General features: G+C 42.6%; 1 protein-coding gene across 2 annotated transcripts in view; it reads left to right on the top strand.

Moving 5' to 3' along the window:
• The first annotated feature begins 7,990 nt into the window (after window positions 1-7,990).
• LPL (lipoprotein lipase) overlaps window positions 7,991-25,625 on the top strand; it is a 35,068-nt gene continuing 17,433 nt past the window's right edge. The window contains exons 1-2 of one of the 2 annotated variants that reach the window (XM_063294913.1): window positions 7,991-8,310; window positions 22,326-22,501. In XM_063294913.1, the coding sequence (XP_063150983.1) occupies window positions 8,214-8,310; window positions 22,326-22,501 (273 nt within the window). In that variant the 5' untranslated portion in view covers window positions 7,991-8,213. The remainder of the gene's footprint in view (window positions 8,311-22,325; window positions 22,502-25,625) is intronic. The other variant, XM_063294912.1, reaches the window with a different exon arrangement.

The raw sequence follows: 25,625 nt of genomic DNA, 5'->3' as shown, positions 1-25,625 counted from the left end.
TGGTCAGATTGTAATAGAATTGCTCCTATGGAAAAATCAGAAGCATCGACTTGTACAACGAAGGGTTTAGAGGGGTTTGGATGCTGTAAAATTGGTTCTGTGGTAAAGATTTGTTTGAGCGCTTCGAACGCTTGCTGACAGGCTGGAGTCCATTTAAGGAGCGCGCCTGGGTTCTTTGAACGTCGCGTATCCCCCTGTCCTTTAGTTTTTAACAGTTCAGTAAGGGGGAGGGCGATTTCCGCAAAATTTTGGGCGAATGCCCGATAGAAATTAGAGAATCCAAGGAAACTCTGTAATTGTCTCCTGGTACGGGGAGGTTCCCATGCCACGATGGCTTCTACTTTTGCAGGGTCCATTTCAATGCCCTGAGCTGAAATCCGGTACCCTAGGTAATCAATTTGCGACTGATGAAAGGCACATTTTGACAGTTTTGCGTACAACTCTGCTTTTTTCAATTTAGCCAGTACCTGACGCACCAAGTGGATATGTTCTGACATGGTTTCAGTATAAATCAATACATCATCCAAGTATACCAGTACCCCCTTAAATAGGTGGTCATGCAAGACCTCATTGATCAGTTGCATAAAAACCCCAGGTGCCCCAGATAAACCGAATGGTAAGACTTTATATTGGAAAGCCCCAAGAGGACAGTTGAACGCTGTTTTCCACTCATCCCCTTCCCTTATGCGAATGCGAAAGTAGGCTTCTCTCAAATCCAGTTTTGAAAAAATTTTGCCTCTGGCCAGATGTGATAACATATCTTTGATCAGGGGCAAAGGATATTTATTTAATATTGAGACCGCATTGAGCCCGCGGAAATCGGTACAAAGCCTTAATGACCCATCCTTTTTTGGCCTGAATAGGACAGGAGCTCCTACCGGGGAATTTGCCGGCTCAATGAAACCCCTAGCCAGATTTTTGTCAATGAACTCCCTTAGCGTGGTAAGCTCTTTGGGAGACATGGGGTATATTTTTGGGTGAGGCAATTTTACATTTGGTAAAAACTCAATGGCACAGTCCGTTTTTCGGTGGGGTGGCAAGCGATCCGCTTCCTTTTCCCCAAATACTTCAGCAAAATCTTGGTACTGATTGGGTAGTCCCTCAAGAGGTTGAAGCGTTTGCACAGTGGTATACGCTACCCCTCCACCCTCCATGTCCTCCAGTAGGTCCTTTTCGGGTACTTTGTAAAATCCATCTGCAAACGTCACAGTTCTATGCAGCCAGTTGATAAAAGGGTTTTGTTGCACAAACCAAGGCATCCCCAAGATTACCAGAGGACCCCCCACTGGAGCTACCACAAATGGCAGCTTTTCCTGATGGGAGCCCATCTGCAAGGCGACCAGTCCCGTGGAAAGATTGACTGCTTTCCCTCCCGCCATAGTTCCATCCAATTGGGTGAAAATCATGGGTCTTGGCAAAGGGAACGTGGGCAGTTCCAGAGCCGCTACGACATCAGGGTGCATCAGGGAACGGGAGCAACCCGAGTCTAGCATGACCCACACTTCCACCGTTTTGGTTTTTGAGCTCAGTTTAACTTTAACAGTCAGTGTGGGGAAGTTTCCACTCACCGAATCATGGTTACGCCCGGTTTCTTCCACCTGCCCTAGGGCGCCCTTCAGGGCAGGTGGTAGGCTTTTCCCACCGGCTGCTCGAATTGCAACTCTTCCTCCTCTTCTCCGAAGGGAAGGTCTGGGGGGTCCAGTTCCGCGAGGGCTGCCTTCAGTTTTCGCGGTGGAGCAGGAGCAGGCGTCTTTACCGTGGGTTTCGTCTGTCGTTCCTCTGGACGGCGTCTTGGGCACGACGTGGCTCGATGTCCTTCTTTCCCACATCTGAGGCACTGACCCTTGGAGAACCGTTGCTCCCTCTCTTCTTCCCAGGTTTTTGGTTTGGGGCGGCTGGCAAGTCCAGATGTGCGTGCTCCTCTAGCGAGACGTGTTTGTCTAAGCTCTTTGGTATGGGCATAGGTTCGTAGGGCATTTTCTGCGCTTCCCGCCAACTGAATCCACCCATATAGCGTTTTAGGATCATCTCTGCCCAGAGCCCATCGAAGGATTTCGGGTTCAAGCCCCTGCTTGAACAATTCGATGATTGTTGGCTCAGACCAGTCTTCCACTTTTCCTGCCAAAGCTTTAAACTCCAACGCATATTTGGCAACTGAGAGGGACCCTTGGTAGAGTTTCCGCAGGTCATTTTTGGCCGTTTCTTGAGCTAGGGGGTCTTCGAAATGCTCTTTAAGTGCCCACAAAAAGTCATCGAAGTCCTCTAACTCAGTTGCCTCAGCTTGGCATAGTTGCACATACCAATCCGCTGCCTTTCCTCTCAGCTTGTTGGCAATGAAATTGACCTTGCCATGTTCAGACCGAAAATTTCGACCCCAATCTTCTATATAGTGCTTGGCATTAGTAATAAAGAAGGAGAGCGTTGTGGGATCCCCATCGAACTTCACTCCAAATGGTGGGAAGGTTCTTGCCGGCTCAGCTGGCTGTGGCGGTGCCGCGAATGTCAGCGTGCGCCGAGCCCCCATGGGTGGTCGATCCCTAGGAGGTCTTGCCTCTCGCTCCCCCCCTTGACGGGCTGATCGAGTCTTGCTTCTCCCCCGGGTCGACATGGTACTATGCCTGGGGTACTGTGACGGCTCTTCCTCCCAATCCTCCGGGGTGGGCTCTGCCTCTCTGGGTAGATCCTCTTTGGGTAGATCCTTGAGGATCGTCACTATTAAATCCATTTTATCTTCTAATGCCCTCATACGGGCCGGAGTGACCGGCTCCTCCGAGGGTTGGTTGGTTACCACCACCCTCGGTGACAAGGGGACTTCGTGCTCCCAGGTCAATTGTGGAGACCCCCTCCCCTGTGCTCTTTCCATAACAGTTCTATGTTCACTCCTGAGACTCTCCTGCATGGATATCAGCAGCTCGTCCAATTGGATATCTCGCAACTCCCGACGTGCTGCTCTTTGCGCTCTTGAAGTTAGCACTGGCCGGCTTTTGGCCGCCTCCCGCTCTTCTTCGCTTCCCTCACTTGCGCGAAGTTGAGGTTCTGTCATCGCTAGCGTTCCCTCTTATCCAATGATTGGATGGGGCTAGCGGAAAATGGATAAAATGATTCTCAGCTTTATGTAACGATTGCCTAAACCCAAATACTCAGTCTCACAAGCTCGGGCTTAAAGATAACTGATTTATTAAAGGAATAGTATGCAAATACAAAGAAAGCTGAGAATGAGCAAAAGCGCGCCAAATACAAACTTAAAAGCCTTGCTTGTAAGCAGGTCCCGCCCCGTCGCCCGTCAGGACGCTCCCCCTCCCAGGTGCTGGAAGCCGTTAGACGCGCCTGGGAAAGTAACCTTGAACAGGAGCGCAAACCCAAACATGCATTCCAAGCCCTCAAAACAATGGAGGGCGAAAGAATGGAAAAACCCCGGGTGAAGGAACACGGAACAGAGAATGACATGTGAAACGTTACAATGTTAACCAGACATTAGAATGAGAACATGACAAGTAAATAGCCTTAGTGCAAAACCGCATTTATTCCTGAATCTTAGCTTTTCCATTTGAAATCAACACAACTTCAAAGTGCTTAACTTTACTTAATTGTACTCAGAGAGAAGGCATGTATAATTTTTTTGGGGGGGAGGGCTTGGAAGTTTATTCAAAATTGGTGTATTAACCATAAACAACTTCCTCCTTAATGCAAAAACTCTTGCTGCTTAAACCTTCTATTTTGCTGAATTTCGGTATCAGAATCTTGGAAATGTCCAGGCAGAGATGCGAAACCAGTTTGTTCTCAAGGGGTTCTACAGTCACAGGTAATGAATGCTTGGGCGGGGCGTGGGCAGGGCATGTGAGAAAAATCTTTACTAGATGATCCAAAAAAGCAGAAGACATCCTGTTTCTCTCACTTTCTCCTTTTTGTAATTTGTCTGGAATCAAGTTAGTTGAGAATGATTAATGCCATCAGGTAGCAATGCATGAGCCCACCTGCTCCTGGGTCTTCCTCAACCTCTCTCTCACCCAGGATCTCTCATGCAGGATAGAGTATCAACGCTTGCAATCCTGCCTTAGCTCCATCACTCCTGCAGATATGACCAGGCTGCTGTAAGTGGATCCTTCCTTGGCACTTGTCTCCATATTCTCTCTCTACCCTTCACAGTTGCTATTGTACAGGTAGTCCTCACTTAACAACCAGTTGTTTAGTGATGGTTCAGACTTATGACGATGCTGGAAAAACCGACTTACAACCAGTCTCTCACACTTTCAACTGTTGCAGCGTCCCCAGAATCACATAATCATGATTTGGGTGCTTGGCAACCAGTTCACATTTGTGACCGTTGCAATGTCCCATGGTCACATGATTGCCATTTTTGACCTTCCCAGCTGGCTTCTGGCAAGCAAAATCAATGGGGAACTGCATGATTCGCTTAACAACCACTTGGTTTGCTTAATGACCACAGTGATTCACTTAATGATCGCTGCAAAAAAGGTTGTGAAATTGGGTCAGATTTGCTGAATGACCGCTTTGCTTAGCAACCAGAATTGTGGTCCCAATTGTGGTTGTTAAGCGAGGACTACCTGTACTACTACTACTGCTAATAATAATAATAGTTTATTAAACTGTTATGCCCCCCTACTCTCAATGACTCTGGGCAGCTCACAACAATCAAAGTATCAAACAAATATTTTAACAAAAGGCTGTATCCCCCAAAATGTAACAAGACACCCCCCCCAAGCCCTTTCCAGCACATCTCTGTGTCCTGGAATCACAGCAGTGGATTGTGGGGCATCGCATATGGCCAACAGGTTTCAGGTTGCCCAGCTCTGGCATAGGCCTAGCAGCTAGCAAATTCATGGATCTCACCCCATCTGAGATCGGGACAAAGCTGTTTGTAATTCATCCTTTTAGCCATTAGTTATGCTCTATATTAAAACTGAGCTCAGGAATATTGTCTCATTCTTTCACACTTATCAAGGACTTTCTCTTCCCCCCAATTCTGGCAGATTACTTTGGTAGGGACAAAAAAAGTCTTTCTTAACTATGGCTGGATGGATGACTGCATGCACTCATAAACTATCCTGAGCTTCACTGGTTTTTCCCACCAGCCAGCTGATCAGCCTGATAATTAGTCAGTGGGGAAGAGATATCTGGTTTCCCATTTATAATTGCAGTGGGAAACAATGAATTGCTAGGGGGAAGAAGTGAGCCTCATTATCTCCTAGTGACCATTAGCAGGGAAACCAGTCATCTTGGGCAGAATTGTTCAAAGGGAAAGGGAATAGGCTTCCCACCCTCCCAGTGACCCTGTTTAAATCGTATTTTTTTCTAGTGAGAAACCATCGAACTGCAAGTGTGTCGTTGAAAATGTTGGGGTGATTAAGAAAGTGATCGAGGAACATGATGCTAGGTATTCGTGTGCGTATCACAATGCAACTTTCATCCTATATCCCTCTTGCCCCCACTATAGACGCCCATGAACCCTGGCCTGCCCTTCCCAGATTTTGACCACTGTCACTTGTCAAAAGGCAGACACCCTCTATCTTTTTGATAAGAATTCCACCAAACATCTTCCCAGGTGTGTGTGGGAGAGGGCAGGGGTAAAAAAATGACAGTACTGTACTGTGCTATGAAAGCACCACCCTTTTGTGCATGGGTCAGGCATGGATGCAGGTACAAAACAGGTGGGTCTTCTTGTTTTTTTTGGCTCCCTGCAGATGCTGGTGCCAGGCATACTTAATGAATTAATCCTGTTATTATTCCCTGTACAAAAAGGAAGGCAGTAATGAAAACAATAATCTCCAAAATACTTATTTTGGATAATTATTATAATTATATATTTTTATATATAAATTATATATAATATAAATTATTTATTTATCTAATGCAAAAGAGAGAGATTTGAATGTTGAACATATTGAGTGCAAGATCTTACTGCTGGATAAGCCTTGTTTTAGCAGATTACTCTTTGCACATTTAAGGTTCCCCTTTGACAACACGGCAACATATCCTTGCCACCCTCATTATCCGCTGGAAAAAGTTGTATTTTACATTAACATTAAATAAAAACAGAGCTGCCTAATCTCACTTAAAGTTAGTTTGTGTTGCTAAGCGACATAACAACAGAGGAATTTCAAGAAAAATAAAAGTTTGAAAGAACTGCCAAAATATCTCAGGGGAAAAGGTCCATCGTTTCCAACAATAGCTCTGCTTTTAGGCAAAAGAAGGGAACTGCTTCAGGCATCAGATGCTGAAGAGTTGCCCTAAGATGCTGGAGGCCAAACTTGCAGGCTGCACCCCACAAAGTGAATCAGCCAACTTCAGATGGAAGGGTGTTGCCTAATTGTCAGGGATGAAAAAAGAACTAGCTGCCAGTTTAAATTAATTTTGCGTATGCAAAGCAAGAGGGCATCGTCTTGTCCTTTGCCCCAGGCAGCAAATGTCTTGGATCAAATCTGATTACATTCATTTTTGCTAAACAGAACCTGTGACTGCATTTTCATTCTGGTGAAATTGCATACGTCTCATTTGGGACTGCAGACATGGTTTTAAAAAAGAAAGCCTTGCAAAAAGGAAGCAAAGCTGCTAAGGCCTGGGATAGAGATTCTAGTGTGATTTGCCAGTAACAAAATCTTAAAGTTTAAACTGCATGAATTATGGATCAGGAAAAAAAAAACTGGGAAGAATACAAAAGTTCTGGAAAAAAAATGGAATGTGATTTCCCTAGTAAGGAGGGGGGGGGGGGACTGCATATTCCAGACTGTAGCGCACAGGAGGGAACAGTTACTAAAGCAATGAGCAAATTATGTGATGAAACAACTTTCGTGAACTCTGATCTAGCAGATCTTCCCGTGCTCTTGCACAGCATCACCTTATGGAATTGGGTTTGCACGAACGACTTCCTTGTGGATTAAGTCGATTTACCTTTACATTTCTGAAGCACCAATAAGAAACGCAGTTGCATTTACTCACATTTAAATATAAGAAATCAGCACGTTTTCCCAGGACATGCAAAGCAGGTCTCTAAATGCTGTCATTTTTCTGAAGTTAGAAACCAGTAAATGGAATATTAAATAAGAATAGGATTTGATGTCAGAGCAAGCAGGTGTTCTTTGCAATCCAGTACAAAATAAAATTTAAGTCTACCCATCACTAATAGGGAATATTAACTTTCCCAGGGGTGGGAGTGGATCGTAACTCCTAGACCGAGGAGTGTTACTGATTAGTAGATGCAAAACAGGTGAACTTGCTCCTCCTCTGTGAATTGGTGGTTGTGGTTTGAACAGTAGCCCTGGGGACCAAAACAAAACAAGAGAATCACTCTGTCCGCGTGTAGTTCGTGCCGGACGTATTAACCTGCATTTTTACCCCTCCGTAACGCCGTAACCTCGCGCATACCTTCCGTGGAGCAAGCGCCCCTAAACCCAAGAAGGATGTGGGGTGCAAGGATGTGGGGCGCTTTGGATGCGAAGCTGGAAAATGGTTCGCATTCGCAGCTGGCAGGAGCGCGCTATTGGCAAACGCGTGTTTTCCCGGGATCGCGCGGCTCCTGTGAGAACCCAGGAAAAGACGCGGCTTCTTGAAAAAGGCGCAAAGGCAGTGCGCGCACCCTCCTGTCCAGAGCTCCTCTTCAGCTTCGGGTCCGAAGCGCTGCATAAAGCTACGAGATGAAGGAATGAATGAATGGCCGTATTTGCGGGTCTGATTTGGTTCCCTGGCGAGCCTTGTTCAACACCGTTGCGCACCAAACCATCCCTCTCCATTCCAGAAGAAGCCGTTTCTCGTTATTGCAAACTCCGTGGCACACAGTGCGTGACAAGAGTTTCTTCGCTTTAAACCCGCTCCGTGCGCAGTCTATAACTACAGGGACGCTGAATCGCCACGCTACGTAAAAGCATCTTTGGAAAAAAAACTGGCTCGCCCAGCCAGCTTCACTGCAATGCCAGGGGATAGAGGGGCCCCTCCTCCCTTCACGAAGAACGCGTAAGATAAGAGCCAATAGGTGGGGAGTCTCATTTGCATATTTCTCTTCACGCACTTAAGGCGCGGTGGAGACGAGGCGAGCGTGGAGTTGACGTCTCCCACCTCTTCCCACAGAGGCGCTCGCACTTCCTCACTTTTCTTGTCCGCGAAACTTTTGGAAACTTTTCCCCCCCTTCTTTTGCACGGACGCTCCCACCCCTTTGCATTCCCCCGTGTCGGTCCGGGGACTGGCCACGTTGCGAGCCATGTGTAGAACCGCGCTCCTGGCAGCCCTGTGGGTCTGGAGCTGCTGCCTCGTCGCGCTTTGCGGAAAGTCGGCTAGCCAGAGCATCGCGGTCTCGAGTAAGTCCGGCGCCGCTCGCGTCCCAGCAGCAGCTCGCGTCCCCCTTGGAGGAAAGGCAGAGCCGCTGCGCGGGTGGGGCTCGCCCTGGAGGGGGATGGAGCCGAGCCGAGGGAGGAAAAGCCGGCGGCAGGGCTGCGCGACGCCCTGGGGGAAGGGAAGGGCACTCTCCCGGGAAACTGAGTGAGGCAAAACGGAGAGCTTACTGGGCGGACATGGGCACCAGGGCGGGGAATTGGGAGGGAGCGGGGCGCCTGTCAGCGGAGGCCCGGGCAAGGCTGTTTGGAAGCAAGCCCCGCGAACTTCAGGGAGGGCTGGTTTCGAGGCGTTCGTCCTAGGAAGGAGTCAGGGAAGGCAGTGTCCGCGAGACTGCAGGGGCTCGTTCCCAGGGGAGAACGTCTGTATAAAACTAAGAGCTGCTCGTGTCCCTGAAAGCTACTATCAGCCGGGTGTAGTGTCAGCCTTACTGGCAGGGACTCCAGGGCGACCTGCCTGCCTCTTCGCGTTGCAGCGAGCGAGGCGTCCTACCGATACAGTACACCGGGGCAGGCAGGTTGGCGGCGGAACAGATCGGGGGCAGGTGCGCAAGCAGGTTCAGGTGGGTTTTATCAGCCGGCCTGCTCTCTTAAAGGGGCGTGGCGGAGCGGGACCACCAGAGGTGGAGGGGACGGCCTAAATTCGGAGGGCGGGTAAGGGGCGTGCTTTCGTCAGCGTTCCCCCAACGTGGCGTCGTCGCCAGGAGGTTGCATTGAAATGTCCCTTATTGTCCCCAACCCGTGGAGTGCTTGGTCCATGATTCTGAGTCTTGCATCTTCCCCACTTTTTTAGTTTTGTTCGTCCCGTTGTTTGAAAACCGCTGTAACTCCAGAGCTCGCGCGTTGCCCGTGACGCGCCCCCAGCTCACGAAAGCTGAATCTCGGCGGCCGCTTGAAAGGGACGGTCCATAGATAGCAGCTTGGAAAGCGGGAAGCCCGCCGAGTGGTGGTTGGGCCGTTTGGCGCGCGTTTAACTTGAGAAGCAGCAAGAAGGTGAGGAGGAAGGTGTGTGTAGCCCATAGCGCGTGCGTAGGAGGAAAGGGTGCTTCTTTCCGTGTTGGGTTGGCCGCCGGTAGTTCCAGGTTCTTCGCGTGTTTACTCCAGAGGCATCAGGAGAGGCCGGAGCAGCTCCGCCGGTGCGCTCGCTGGAATGGAGGAGGGCGGGGAAGGGGCCCGGCGAAAGCTCTGCTCTTGCTGGTGACCGCTAGTGACGCCTCCGCTGAGGAGCCGGCGCAGGAATGCCTGGAACGTGGGTCAAGGTCACCCTGGTTCAGGGCCTGCTGCGAGCTGGTGGGGGGGGAGCCAGAACTGGCCGAGAGCGCTCCGTTTCCTTCAGGACCAGAAAAGTCTGGCTGGGGCGTATGGCGCCCTGGAGGATGAAAGCGCCAGGCACGGAAGGGGGCTATCTCGGAAAATCTTCATTTACTCCAGCAGTTACATGGAAGCAAGAGAGGAGAGGTCATGCGAAAACTTGGACTTGTACCTTGGGAAAAGCAGCAATGGCCGTTTCCCCAGGGAAATATTCTGCAGGGTGTTAGAGAAAAACAAAGGAATAATCAAGTGGTTTTCCAGTTGTCCTTGTTTACCAGCCACAGCATCATTTTTTTTAATGCATGCCATACTAATAGTTTCCAGTGCTTTCTCCTTATTTGCCCTTTGGAAAGAATTTTGTTGTTTTTTTCCCTTTTTTCGTTTTAGTTGCAGGATTATCTCCTTTCTCCCTGTCTTGCCAGTATTTTTTTTTAATTTTAGCAGGAGTAAGGATAGAAATATACTGGAGAGGAGGTGCAGATCTATTAACATAGTCCAAGGTGAGGTGTATAACTTCAGAGTTCCTAAAACATGTTAGCTAAAACTAATAGAAAAAGTAATACCCCTTTAACGAAGCATAAAATAGTTAACTGCAAAATAAATTCATATAGAAAACAGGCAACATGTAGGAATGGGACACAGGTGCCCCTACACTTATTGGACAGGAAATAGGTGCTTAAGCACCAGTACATTTTCTTACCAATTCATTTCTAAGAATCACATAGGTCGTACCCTCAAATTTCTGTCTTCTCATGTTCCCTAATCCCATATGTTGCTGATGTATTGCAGTTTTTAAGCTTACATTGCAATGCCACTGTAATTCTTTTATGTGTGAGCTAACTGGACTTGTATTGTTTCCTTGCTTCACCTGTCTCCAAGAAATGATCTGCAGTGTTGTTGATAATTTGTATAATCATACTCCTTCACAAAAAAGCAGTGCATGAATTTCACCTTTTTTTTTTTTTTTTGAAAAAGCAGCTGATATTATCCTCTGAATGCAGCAGCCTGAGAAGGCTATTGAAACAGATGTATTTTGTCAAATTATTCAGGCTGGGGGGCCTTTTGCAGTGGTGTATGGAAAAAGTTGCCATACGGAAATGTGTTGTGAAACATTGATGTTTCCATCCTCTCCTCTCCAGGAGTTCAAAGAAATCTATTAAGTTTCACCAGGCTTTTCAGAACTTGTGGAGAAGCTGAGGGATATAATACTTAATCACTTGTGGGTGGAGATGGCATGGGGGCTGGATTTTTCACCATTGTATGGTGCTAGTGCTAGTAGAAAGAAACAGTCCTTCTGTTATTACTTGGAATTATCTGTCACCACCTTACTCTTGGTGAATAATCATTAGCATTCAACTGAGTTAAAAACAATAGGTGTGATTGACTGATTATGTGCCATCTGTATGTCCCTAACTTGGTCCTTCAGGTCTTTCAGCAGTGTACCCATCATCACTATATCTGAGTCCATCTGCCTTGCAGCTGGGTGTCCTCTTTCCTTCCACCCTTCCCAGGGTTAGAGCCTTCTCCAGAGAGCTAGGTCTTAGCATAATGAGTCTGAACATAGCATAATTTGAGCCTGGTCATTTGTGCCTTGAGTGATAACTCGGGGTTGATTTGTTTGATGATTCAATTGTTTGTTTTCTTGGCTGTCCATGGTATTCTCAGGAATCCTCTCCAACACCAAAAGTGTTAATACTCAGACATATCAATACTCTTCCTAGCCTGCTTCTTCAAAGTCCAACTTTTGCTTTCTTAGAACATCACAGGGAATACCATGGCTTTCACTGTTCTGATCTTTGTAGGTGTAGACACATCACGGCATTTGAATATCTTTTCCAAGACCTTCATAGCTGCTCTACCAAGTGCTAGCCTGCAATGTATTTCTTTACTGCTTGTTCCTATACTATGTTGGTGGTTGATCCTAAAAGGCAGAAGCTAGTTACCACTTCAGTATCTTCATTGTCAATTCTAAGGCTGGTTGTTGTAAGAGTTACTGGTTTGGTATTCCTTATGTTTAATTTTAGTCCATTTTTTTTCACTGTGCTCCTTGGCTTTTATTACCAGAGCTTGCAGATTCTTTGCATTTTCGGTTATCAGAGTAGTGCCATCAACATAGCTCAAGTTATAGAAGTTTCTTCCTCCATTTTTAAAACCATGCTCATCTTCCAATCCAGCTTCCCTTAATATATACTTAGCATATAGCTTTAATAAATAAGGGAAGAGTATACAGCCTTGTCTCATTCCTTTGCCAACCTGGAGTCAGTCTCTTTCACTGTTTTTTCTATCTGAACTGTGGCTTCCTGACCTGTGTATAGGCTTTGCATAAGGACAATGAGATGTTCCGAGATTCCCATTTTTCTAAGCATATTCCACAGTTTTAATGATTCTCATTAAAGATTGGTTATCTATTGATAAGCATTATCATTTACATTTACACAATTTATGTAGTGTCCAGGTCTGTCTCTGTGGGTGCATATGCAAAATGGCTGGACTCCTGTGTTCTTAACAGATTGTGTGACAAGCTAAAATGTTGGAAGATTAGTTTTCTTTCTAACTGCATGTCCATACCACAAAATATTACACTGGTTTCTTCCGGTCATCTTAAATCTTAAAAGATATAGATCTGAAAAGATACCAGGCTCAAAATAGGATTAAAGTTTAGTATAAAAACAATACAGTACCCAAAAGCTAGGACAGTAGCAGTCTAACAAGGAGCACCTTGCTTTGTTTTGAGAGAAATACCTTTCAAAATGCATCATTAAACTGCCATAACCTCTCACTTCTAATCAGTGGAGTGGGATGTCCACAGGACCTTGCTTCCCAAGTGATCAAGCAGTTCATTCTTGACGATTTGTGGAACCAGAATATTTTGCAACTGCTTATCAGTTTGTGCATCACAGAGTAATACACCTCTGTGAGGGGAGGCCTCATTGATAGGAATCAGTTGCAGTTCACACAAGACTATTAAAAAGGTTTTGCATAAAAATACGTAAATAGCAAACATGCTAATGTAGTATAGAAGCAGTGAATGAAAAAGTGGGATATAAACTTTATCATTCAAAATAATATTTTGATCAGCTGATAATTTTTGATTGATTCTCTGGTTTGAATATATTGCAGAGGAAGAATGATATAAGTATAAAATTTGTGAAGACTGACTAGTTAAGGCTGTCTTATGCAGTTAATTTAAGCTCCATTGATATCCCAGTGCCTGGAGCCTGTGGGGGCCTGGATGGGGAAGAACAGGTTTTGACTCAACCCTAGCAATACTGAGTGACTATGGGTTTAGGCCCCCCTGGATCTGGAGATCTGGACTCTGGATTCCTGCTTGAGGAACATGTGGCCTTTGCACAAATCTAGTTTGCACACCAGTTACACCCATTCCTAGATTGAGATGCTCTGCTCATGGTCACTCATACCTTCTTCACCTCCTGATTGGACTGTTGCAATGCACTTTATATGGGGCTGCCCTTGAAGAGCATCCAGAATCTGTAACTGATCCAAAATGCAGGAGCACATGCAGTTCTCTGCACACCTGGGTACGCCCATGTTAGTGCAGCTCATGAAGCAATGATTTAACTTCCAGTAGGCTTCTGGGTACAATTCATGGTGCTGATTATCACCTGTAAAGCCCTGCATGGTGTAGGACTGGGTTACTTGTGGGACTGCCTATCTCTAGTGGTTTCTGCGCCTCCCACCAGATTTGGCAGGGTGGGCATGCTCCAAGTCTCCTCTGTTAATCAGTGTCATCTGGATGGACTGTGGATATGGTCCTCCTCTGTTGAGGTACCTGTTTTTTCCCCCCAGGTGTTATATAATTAATGCTATGCCCCTATGCTTATTATGTGTTAAGGGTGAACTTTGCTTAGAGCCAGATTGCACTGTATTGTATTGTGTATAGTTTGCTCTTGTTCATATTTTATGTATTATCAATTACCCCGAGTCCTAGGTTGACATGAATGGCATTGTAAAGTCTTTAAATACGTAAAATTCAGTGAGTCCTCTTTCTGTAGGATCAAGTTAGAATCAAAATATTGGGCATGATGAAATTGTGTCTGCTTACTCTGTGACTGGAGTTGTACATACCAATGTATGTATAACTGAAATGTGAATAGATTTTGTCGACTTGATTTTGAAATTTGCCTGTTCAGCATTTCATGTTCATATGGATCTGGAGGGCCATGTACATATAATCCGAATGCACCAACATACATTCTTTCACATCTTCTGCTGAATGCTGCTTCATACTACTGTATCATGTTTGCTTTCAATTTCTGAATGAGTTTTTTGTAAGTCCTCCCTATTTCACCAGCTGCCTGAAGTGGATAGAAAAGCATCAATCAGTTCCAGCATTCCATACTAAGCTGGGATGGTATATATTAATAACCAGAATCTGGGAAGAAGGGACATGAGGATACTTCAGTTAAGCATAGAAAATTTGCAAAGGTTTTCATAATCCCTTTTGCAAATATATCAACTGCAACTAAGTTAAGCACCATTCCTCAAGGATTAGTTTTAGAACTGGCTCAACACTCTACTTCACTTGGTGGGCTTTTGTTCCTAATTCTTAATTACACTCCCACTATTGACAGGAGAACTGGATTCACAGAGATCTTGTATTTTGTGAGTTATATAAACTCTGTTTAATGTGTTGGATAGTCCAATTAAAAGTATACACTGCAGGAAGTTAATGGTATGTGATGTGATACACATACACTCTCTGAATATGACAAAATGCAGCATGTAATTTTCAGTTTTATACAAAGGGAATGTGTAGGCTACAAAACTGACTTTACTGTGAAGTAGAGGATTAAGTAAAAAAACTGACCAAGAATTTAATAAGCCAGCTGCATAATCTCAGATTTATAGCAAGTAATAGCAGTATGGTGTTACAAATTCAAATTTACATATCCCTATGTAAATTTGAATTAGTAACACACATTGCTATTACTTGTGTAAATGTTGCTATTCCTCAAAAAGGCAAGTTAACTTTGAGATACTAACCTTTTGCAAATTTTGTTACACATATATTATCTTGTGTGTGTGACAGGGATACTAATACTGTAGTCATTTCTGGAGAAATCCTATCACTTTTTTCCTGTTCAGCTAATTAAAAGCCCCAAGGAAAAATATTTTGTTATAAGTCGGTTGTTGAGTGTAATAATATAATAAATGCATGTAAATAGAGCATATTTGTGGTTTAATACCATGGCACATAGTATGCAAATGTAGAATGTTGGTAAAGGTAAAGGTAAAGGTTTCCCTTGACGTAAAGTCCAGTCGTGTCCGACTCTAGGGGGCGGTGCTCATCTCCGTTTCTAAGCCTTGGAGCCGGCGTTGTCCCTAAGGACCTGTCCGTGGTCATGTGGCCGGCATGACTCACGGAACGCCGTTACCTTCCCGCCGAAGCGGTACCAATTAATCTACTCACATTTGCATGTTTTCGAACTGCTTGGTGTGCAGGAGCTGGGACGAGCAACGGGAGCTCACCCCGCCGCGCAGTTTCGAACCGCCGACCTTCCGATCGGCAGCTCAGCGGTTTAACCCGCAGCGCCACCGCGTCCCTTTGAGAATGTTGGTACCTTACTGCTATAGTTACTGAACATAAATCAGAGGTAAGATAGTAGTCTTTAGTAGAGGCATAAATATATAAAACTTGTTTTAGGGTTCTTCTTTCTCATGGGAATATCATTCTCAGCAATATACCTGTGCCCTAGGTACTCCTCTGTCATCTTCATTGGACTCTGGAAACAGATACTGTGTCTCGATATTAGAAGAAATAAAGAAAACAGGCTGTATTGTCCTATACAGCCAATCTCTATTTTCTTGATAGATCAGTCATGGGTCAGATCAGAAGCAAACCTAAACTTGATGTCATCTCCTTAGCATATTCTTGGCCTTCCTCTGGAGAACTGTACATTACTGTAGTAAGCTCTGAGCTCCCCTACCAACTTCTTTCTTCCTCCAGTACTTGGGATTTGGGTAGCTAATTGTTCTTTGTTGTATCTTTGCATCTCGAAAGCTAAAGTAGCTTCTTTGTTTTTATTGAATGCCCATATATCCAGACTTGGTTTACAAATAACCTGAAGCCAGGCATGCTTTAATTACAGTTTGTAGAATATGCCATAAGTGACTGGATTTGTGTTAACTCAAGACAAGTGACATAGTGTAATATGGGAATTCAGTCTGATTTACAGCACTGTCATTTCAGCTCCATTAAAGTTGCAGGGCAGCATAGGAAAGCTAATTCTGATTTCAGTAAAAATAAGAAGAGTGACTGATTTTCTGTTGGCATATAGTATACTTGGATGTGGAGTGTTTTGAATACCCAAAATGCAATTTTTAAATTAAAAGTATAGTTTGTATAAACTGTAATGTTGACTTTTTCATATTCATGAAGTGTAGTAAATTTTCCAGGTATGCTTATTTAATTTGTATATTCAATCATACCTAAGTTTTTTAATTTCAGTGCATCTATCTTGATTGTGAGTAACTTCTCTTTGATTTCAGTGAGCCTGTTCTTGATAAGAACATAGATACCTTCTCCAATCTGGATGCCCTCCCTGAACTCCTCAGCCAGTATAGCTGTTGATGTGGAACTTCAACTTTTGGGGTTCTCATCTGGAGAGCTCCCAATTAAGGGAAGGATACCTTAGATCCAATTATTTCCTTGAATTTTGGTTTTGTAAAAGTTTCTGTTCTCAACTGACAATTTTGGCAAAGTATGGGTGATTTTTGCTGGCAACTATTAGGAATCTATTAGCTTTCCCTCCCACTGCAAAAGCTCTCCGGTGTTAGTTATGATAAAAACAAATTCTGAAAATGTATGTGACAAGCTTTATGTCATGTGTACTTGGTGTTTAGCAGTAGCTAACATTCTCCAAAGGAACTCAGCTATGAGAATAGGAATTAGAGATGTGTTCCAACCACAAGCTTTGCTTTGGGACCCACTTTAGTACTTTGGAACTGTATTCCTCAATTAAGATTTAAAATGTCAATTGTGGGGTAGGGGGTAGAATTATCAGACTGGAGTTAACACTTCTGATGGGATAAAAACCACAACTTTCAGAAAAATGTGAAACAGGTGGATGCTAAAACCCCTTCATCATTAATCCCCATGGTGTTGGAAAGTAATGGATGGACTAGTCTTTCTAAGATCTCTTAGCCATGTCAAAAATGGTTAAGTTCTTGCACTGAGAATCCATAGAATCCTAAGGGGCATTATTGTATTTAATTCCTTGTTTGGTTCAGGAATCCAAATAAAAGCATTCCTGAGCAGATGGGTGTTTAACCTCTACTTAAACACATCCAATGAAGGGCAGCCCTCCTTTCTGTTATTTATTGCTATTGTGGAACTGCTTTTTCAGGATAGACCTTCCTGGGATTTAAATCCCTTATCACATGTTCTGTAAACTGGAACAATGGAGAACAGGTCTTGACCTTCTTCTGTGTGACATCCTTTCAGGTACTTGAAAATACAATTTTCAAGCCAGCCTTTGGTAACTTCATGGATGTATCCATGTAGTTCTTTTGACAACAGTGTGGAAGTGGTTTGTCACTGTCTTCTTCCTAGGTATGCTTTTGATTTCTCAATCTAGGCTACAGCTCTGTGATTATCTGTTGGTGTCCACCCAATCCTGCTTAGTTTCTAGTCCTAGACAAGGTCAGCCAGGAATAGCCATCTGTTTAGATCCAGTGATCTTGCAATTAGGATCTCTGGGGAAATCAGTGAGAACGCTTAATCTTTATAACAATTTCCTGTAGCTCTTTGGGATGAATAAACCAGTGCATTGCATGAACAAATTTCAATCTCCTTTCTAGTATGTTCGCATTTATTAGAGGCAGAGGACTGCTTTAATGCATTGCAGTCAGAAAGCCTCTGACAAGTGCAGCTGTCTTTTAGGCCAAGAAGGGCAATCTTTGTAAGATAGTGGAGAGTGAGCAGTTACAGTAGCTTTGAAAACCTACATGGTGGTATGGAGAAGGTAATAAACAGTGTGGTGCAAGCCATTTTTGCCATCCTTATGATGGGGAATTACGTAATTGATAGCAATAAACATGGTGTCATGGTTTTAGCGAGGTCACTTGGAGTCATAACTGGTGTACTCTTTACTGATAAGTATAATTAGAAAGTAAACTTACCTGTTCTTGTTTCCAATCCTCTACCTCTTTCCTTTCTCTATTACAGAGAACTGTGAACAATCCAGCCATTTTGGTAGGCATAGTACCTGACTTGATGGTACTACAAACCATCACGATGCTCAAAGAACCTCATGGTTCAGCATTCCGGTTCACTCTGTACAACCACAAATCTAGTCTAAATTGGTCCATTTCAACTTTTTATTCAGCTAATTCACACTCCTGCTAGGAATCTTTATCAGACTAGTTATAAACCTGAGTAGTTTATATTTGTAAAGGAGGTGAGCTCTTCAAGAGTATTTTTTTTAAATCTTAAATACTCTTTCATAAGGGCAAGTTACAGTGGTGTGTATGCTACTAATAGTATCAGGCAGCAATTTAAATGAAACACCTAGTTTTTCCATTCCAAGCTATCTTACTAGGCACAGGCTGGTGAAGTTTATGAAATAATTTTAACACTTAGAATATACATTTAAGTTAAATACTAAAAAGGAAAAGTTGTAGCTAAAATATAGAGCATTTAATTAATCTCTTTGGGATGTTGTGTAATGTTTTACACCTTTCAGAACTTTTCTATTTCTAAGTGAATGGTGAAGAGTTTACATTTAACATAGGAGATACTAACTTCTGTGACCTTTCCTTTTCTTGATGGGTAAAATAAATATTATATAGCAGTACTAACGTTAAAAATGTGTTAAACAACAGACAGCTTAATGTGATTTTAATTCTAGAAGTTATGTTGCAATTCTATCTTAAATAATGCTTATGGAGACTTAACAATAGATGCAGAATATGCTATAAAATTACAATCATATTAACTAGCTAATTGGTTAAAATACACTGTTCCACAGTATCAGATGAATAAATAACATAAACTGTCTTCAGTGACAGACGATACTTAGAGTGTTTAAATTAAATAAGTCTGGCTTACAAGAGAGTTCCATAAAGCAGCCAAAAACAGTATGTAAAATAAATACTTTGGGATATTTCATTAAACTTATTTAGAACTAGCCTTAATAAATGCATAGTGTGGTATATGTGAACATAGTCCCAGAGGTACCAAAGAATGATAGATTCCAATATTTGAAGACCATTTTCCTGTAAACAAATGACTTTAATTGCTTTCTTTACTTCCTTCCCACTGGATATACCTTTTTAGTTTGGTGAAGCAAAATTCACTTTGCAATCCTCTTCCAAATACTGCTGTTGAAATGTTAAATATTTTAAAGCTAAGGTTTAGACCTATAGTCCACTGGGTCAGAAATTTCAGAGAGAAAGCTATAAACTCAGAGAACCAGTCTGGCATCAGATTTTCACCCCTCTTCTGCAGAACAATCTGTCCTGTGATCAGAAACATGAGATTGTTTTATTTCGTTGATGAAGGGCTAAAGCGTAGGATTGAAATATGACATGTATGGGTTAGAGGAGGTAATGTATCCAGAATTTCTCCTGTCCTCCACCAGGTTCCTAACTGAGAAAAAAAGATCAATACCCAAACAAGTCTAAAATTCTGCTTTCAAGAAGAGAAAACAAATGTTGCTTCTTAACTTTTGCCCCACAAATCTATTTTATTTATCACATTTATATAGCCGCCCATCTCACAAATGTGACTGAGTGGTGTACAATAAAACAGTTAAAAACAAGTCTAAAACATCCATTAAAAACAATTAAACATAATTAAGACCCCAGGAGAATGGACCAACATCCCACACACAATATAACCATCTCACAGGCTACCTATTTCCATGGGATCCCCAAGCCTGCTGGATGAGCCACGTTTGAAGAGATTTCCAGAAGGCCAATAGGGTTGGGACTAATATCACCTCAGGGGGAATGATGTTCCAGGGTGCCATGGCAGAAAAGGCTTGTCTCCTGGGTCCCATCTGATGGAACTCTTCGGCAGGTGGGACCAGTAACCTGCCCCTCCTGCCAGACCTATTGTGATAGTTGCTTATATCCTGGAGTACTTTCAGGGCAGTCTGGATTGCTTTGCTTGTATATTAAATGAGTATCTTTCAGTGGTGCTAATACATAAGGTAGCTTAAGGTAGCTCAGTTAGTAATTCTAATGATTTTGCAGTAGAAAGATGTACGTACTGTAATTTTGAGTAACATCCCTAGAACTTTTTACAAGCCATCTCCTTTTTTGTTATTAAGCAAAACCTCAAACAAATTGAGAGTAATACTACTATTCTTGTATGCAAATATAGTAATCCTTCTCATTTTTAATTTTGTTTTTGCTGTTTCTGAACAGCAGTCCACAAATCTGTTCCAGGGATGTTGTAAAATCCCCATGGAAATTATACATCAAATGCAAAATTGAGTAATCAGCAGTGCAGGTTTGTGGACATTTGTGTTGCAAAAAGATGAATAAATATTTGAGAGATGGAGGTAGACCAAGTAGGACATGTGTTACCTAAAAAACTAAGGGATGAGTTGGTGGTTTGTCTATTCAGAAAACAATTCAGCGTATGGCCATGTGGTTACGTTAAAATGCTTTCTAACCTTTGTAAGAGAGCAACATTTTGCATAGTCTTTCCCAACTTAGTGCTTTCCAGGAGTGTTACAATCTATCCTCCTCAAATAGCCTAGAAATAGCCATGTCTGGGCACTATGAATATTGTAATCCAGCACTTTCAGAAGGCATTCAGTTCAGGCAGCCTGGTGAATCATTTTAAAATTACTTGGAATAACACTTCTGTGTACACGATATATCTGTTTGATGGTTTCAGAGGTTTAGTTTGTCAATAGATTCAAAATTCAGCTTATGGGGCTTTTCAGTTTATCAGGAAATAGAACTCAGGGTGTTGATACATAAACGAAGTGGCAAAATTGGGCCGATTCATTGTAGTTCCCTTATCCCAGTGGAATACTTATATCTTACTTTATCGCTGCTGAAAAATGCCTGGATGGCTTTTCATGCATGAGGAATAGACTCCTGTTGAAACCTAGCTTGTTTTGTCAGTGGATACCTACCTTTGACAGGAGTCCTCATAAGAGGTACAATAAACTTTTGGGCTGCAACAATCTCAGAAATGTATATAGATCTACTTCTTCCCTCCACCTGCTGTTTAATATGAAAGCAGTCATTTCACTGATCTTTATTTTGAGTAATTGATACACAGGAGCTGCTGTGTTGTCCTCAATGGCTGCCCTGTGTAAAATATAACTTCTGCAAGCAAAGCTAGTTCTTTGTCATGGTTGCTTGTGCTTAATTGCTAGCTTCTTGTAAAATATATCTAGGGAGACCATAAAGCTGCCTTTCATCAAGTCAAACAATAGTTCTTAACCAGTAGTGGTCCCCAAGGTACTGGGTTTTCCCTTATGCTGCTACCTGAACTTTTAAGTAGACATTCTGGAGATTAATTTTGAGATTTTACCCATGTCTTGCATGTAGTGAGTGCCTAATGATGTTATATTCTCCCAGTGCAATACAAGCCATGAAAAATGTAAATGCTGTTTTTGTTTTAAGCCTACTGCTTCTAAAATTATTCTAACTCAATCTTAGTTGGAAAGGGTATTAGGACAACTTGTAGACCATTTTTTTTACTGATATGGAATGAGTGTAATAAAATATTACATAATCAGGCAGATTTGCATTACTTCTGATGACATTCACCATCCATTACCATAATCAAAACACACTCCAATAGGAAATATATTTATGTAAAATATATAATATATATTCACAGTAACAATTATTAATAATGGGTTATTGCAGACCAACAAGATTTTATTAAAATCTTTCAAAATTGGTTTAAAATGAGTAAATTGGTTAAAAAAAACCATTTTGTGCCATTTCTTGAACATGGTGTGGTAATACTTTCTGCTGGAATTATTCAGTATAAAGCTTGAAGATGCTCCAGAATGTCCATTTAAAAAGAGTAAAGGTAGCAGCATAAGGGAAAACCCAATACCTTGGGGAACACCACTGGTTAAGAACTTTTGCCCCAGCTTTTATTAAACAGCCAAATAGAGGCTAGTAATGAGGGCTAAAGATTGTGGTCTGGTGAAGTTTATGGTGAAGACAAAAGTATCAGTAAACATCCATCTAACAAAGGAAATACTGTTATAAACTGGAAGTGTTTATAAACTGATCATAAGCAATTTAATGAGATGTGTGGATTTCTGCAGGTAGACTGTGAAACTCCTGTAGATGAAATAAGATAGATAAATGTTTCATTGTGTCTTTTCTTGCCCTTTCTCATCTGAAAATAATATTCTTGCTTAGCTTCATTGTATGGAAACCTAAAGGATGAACAAAATGGGTAGCCCATTTGTCCTTTCAGCTGCCACTGCAGAAGTCTATATCAAAGAAGCACTAGGATAAATAGTTCTCATGGTGGCCCAACTGTGCCCAGTTTGACACCACTGTTGGTGCTAATAAAGTGCTAATAGTGCTGAGTCACTTAGCAATTAATCAAATAAGTAGGAAGCTATCTCAGGCAGGGTCTTGGATAGACTAACCATGTTACTTGCTAACATTTCCTTTCTTTCAAACCATTTAATATCCTCTTTTTTTTAAAACTTCAGGAAACATTACAGAAAAGAAGAAAGACTTCAGTGGTATTGAGAGTAAATTTTCTTTAAGGATACCTGAGAAGCCTGGTGAAGATGTTTGTCATCTAGTTCCTGGACAGGAAACAAGTGTAGCTGATTGCAACTTCAATCATACCAGTAAAACTTTTATGGTTATACATGGATGGATGGTAAGAGGAGTCATACGTTTGCATAGCTATTCACTAAAAATTCCTGGGTAGTCTGATGTGACCAGAGGCTAAATAGTGATTTAAAAAAAAATTAATTGCCATGCATTTTTGCTTATGCTCGGCTCATTTCTTTCAAGTTCTATTGCCTTCTGGATCATGTTTGGAAATTATAATGTGTTTTTTTTAAAGCAACTCCAACCTTTGTTTAAACATCACAGTTTCATCATAACTCTTACAGAAAGAGAACAGCCACTTTTCTGTTCTAGCATTCTTTTTTTCAGTAGCCCTGATGAAATCTAATAAGCTCTCGTGCTAAGGGGTACAGAGCTGTCAGACGTGAGCCAGGCAATTCGGGCCAAGAATAAAACTAGAAGCCATTGCATGGGGAGCAACGAAACACACCAGAGCCGGAAGACCTTGTTGCTTAAGTGAGATGCTCGTCCTAATAGAAAGCGCTTTGTAGCATTTCCTGTCTAGGAGGGACCAAACTGCCAGGGCCACCCAGAGTGTGCCAAGACTATGTTCCAAAGGGCAGACTTGACATAGGGAAATGGAAGCGTCCCTTAAAATTCAGACTGGACCTTTTCTGGGCCTACCTGGAAAAGCCAGAGGTTAAATCCAGGATTGTCTTCTTGGAAAGCAGAAACTCTGCTGTTGCACTACGACCGTTCCCTGCAGCTTGGGAACATTTTCTAGAGACTAGCGTTAGTGTTAAGAAGTCTTTTGCAGTAAGGATGGTAAAGAAACTTCGAGCTCATTTGACATCCATGTTGTTCATTAATTTCTTTTTTCACCAGCTAGCATAACACACACATTTGCATTCCTTAAACTTTATGTTGTCCAAAGGTTAGGTAGGTACAACTTCCTTGGAACACCATTGCCTATCAATCTCTTGCCAGGCAAAATTTAAAATCCTGGCTATTAGTAAAACTCTGTATAGTTTGAGACCAGATAATTTGATGACAGCGTTCTCCCAGTCAAGTTACCTGAACCTCAGGATCTTTGTGAGAGCCCCTTCTATCAGTCTAGCCACAATGAGAGGCACATTCGATGGGAAAATGGGAAGTATCCTTTTGAGTCACTGCAGGTAGTCCTCCCTTAACAGCCACAGTTGGGACAGGCAACTGTCAGTAAGCAATGTGGTCGTTAAGCAAGACATCACGTGACAGCAACTTGCAATTTTACTGCCAGCTTCTCTATTAACTCTGCTTGTCAGAAGCCAGCTGTGAAGGCTGCAAATGGCGATCATGTGACTGCAGGATACTGTGATGGTTGTAAATGCCTGCCAGTTGCGAAGTGCCTGAATCTCGATTACATGAACGCGGGGATGCTGTAACAGTTGTAGGTGCGAGGACTGGTCGTAAAGTTACTTTTTCAGCACCATTGTAATTTTGAATGGTTGCTAAGCATGGCAGTCGTTAAGCAAGGATTACCTGTATTCCCAAGTTCATCAGGCTTGTCCTTTTTTTTTTAATTGTCGTCTTTGGTTAGCAGGTTTTTAGAGTTATTTTGTCTGCTGAAGGGAATTTTAATTGATTTGTTGATACTTAATTATGCTTGTTTTTATTTTTTTATTACCGCTAGCTAATTTGAGTTCCATTTTGAAGAAAAAGGCAGGACATAACTCTAATAAAGTTACAGAATACTTTCCTTGTCTCCTTTCAACTATACAGTGGTGCTTGGAGGAATCAGTTTGCAGCTCACCTCTAGGCTAGGTAACACAAAAGAGCCTTGAGTATTATCCTAGCAGAGTTCTTTGTTACAATTTTGTGTTGTTGTGGGGGAAATAGGAGGCAGGGGTATGTTTGCCACCTTGAGTTATATATAAAAAGGTGGGATAAAAATATAATAATTATTATTATTAAATGAGCAGCCACATAACATATTTCCTCAGCACCAAGGTCTGCACTAAGATAAAAGAGAAACTTGTAGCTTTGCTCAACATTATATGTACAGTGCAAATCCTCTCAGTTCTTACTAAAGTCAGCTTCATTTTCCCCTCCCCCATATTTCCATAAAACCGCTAGAAATCCTCAACACACAACAAAAAATATTCTGCTTGCTGTCCCACACTAGTCTATCTCATGCCCTTCAAATAGCCATAACAGCATGGGGGTTCCTTGGAAAGGCAGGCATAATTCACTGATTCTCCCTTTTTTTTTTTTGCAATAAATATATAACGATACTGGCCTTTGTACAAGTTGTGGCAGTGAATTTTCTATCAAAGGATTAATCTTCTGTGGATTAAAATATAATATGGCAAGGCAGCCTTCCCCAACTTGGTGTTTTTCAGATATATTGAAGATATACTGGAGAGCCAGTTTGGTCTAGTGGTTATGACAACAGGCTAGAAACCAGGAATCTGAGTTCTAGTGCCGCCTTAGCCTTGAAAGCCGGCTGGGTGACCTTGGGCAAGTCACTCACTCTCAGCCCAAGAGCCAATCAGGTGTAGTAGGAGAGTTCTAGTCCAGCCTTGGGCATGAAAGCCGGCTGGGTGCCCTTGGGCCAGTCACTCTCTCTCAGCCCAAGAGCCAATCAGGTGTAGCAGGAGAGTTCTAGTCCAGCCTTGGGCATGAAAGCCGGCTGGGTGCCCTTGGGCCAGTCACACACACTCAGCCCAACCCACCTCACAGGGTTGTTGCTGTGGGGAAAAGAGGAGGAAGGAGTACTAGGTATGTTCACTGCCTTGAGTTAGTTATAAAAATAATAAAGGCAGGATAGAAAATAAATGAATAAAATAAATAAAAAATATTGGACAATCCCCATAATCTCTTAACATGGAAATGTATGGAAGTTTTAGTCTGCCACATCTGTAGACCACCAGGTTGGACAAGGCTGGACAATCAACGGACCCCTGACCTAATCCATCAATAAATTACTTGCTTATGGTTACCTACTCTGAAAATATTTGATGATTATATTTCTTCTACCTCTAAGTATTTCTCAACCTTAGCAACTTTAAGATACGTGGACTTCAACTCCCAGAATTCCCCAGCCAGCCATGAAGGCTGGGAAATTCTGGGAGCTGAAGTCCACGTATCTTAAAGTTGCTAAGGTTGAGAAACACTGCTGTAAGTGTACATAATGTCTACCCTTTGGGGTTACTATTACAGATCGACATAGA

Source organism: Candoia aspera, chromosome 2 (genome assembly GCF_035149785.1).
Source record: "Candoia aspera isolate rCanAsp1 chromosome 2, rCanAsp1.hap2, whole genome shotgun sequence".
NCBI lineage: Eukaryota > Metazoa > Chordata > Lepidosauria > Squamata > Boidae > Candoia > Candoia aspera.
This window is presented reverse-complemented; position numbering and strand designations above follow the sequence as displayed.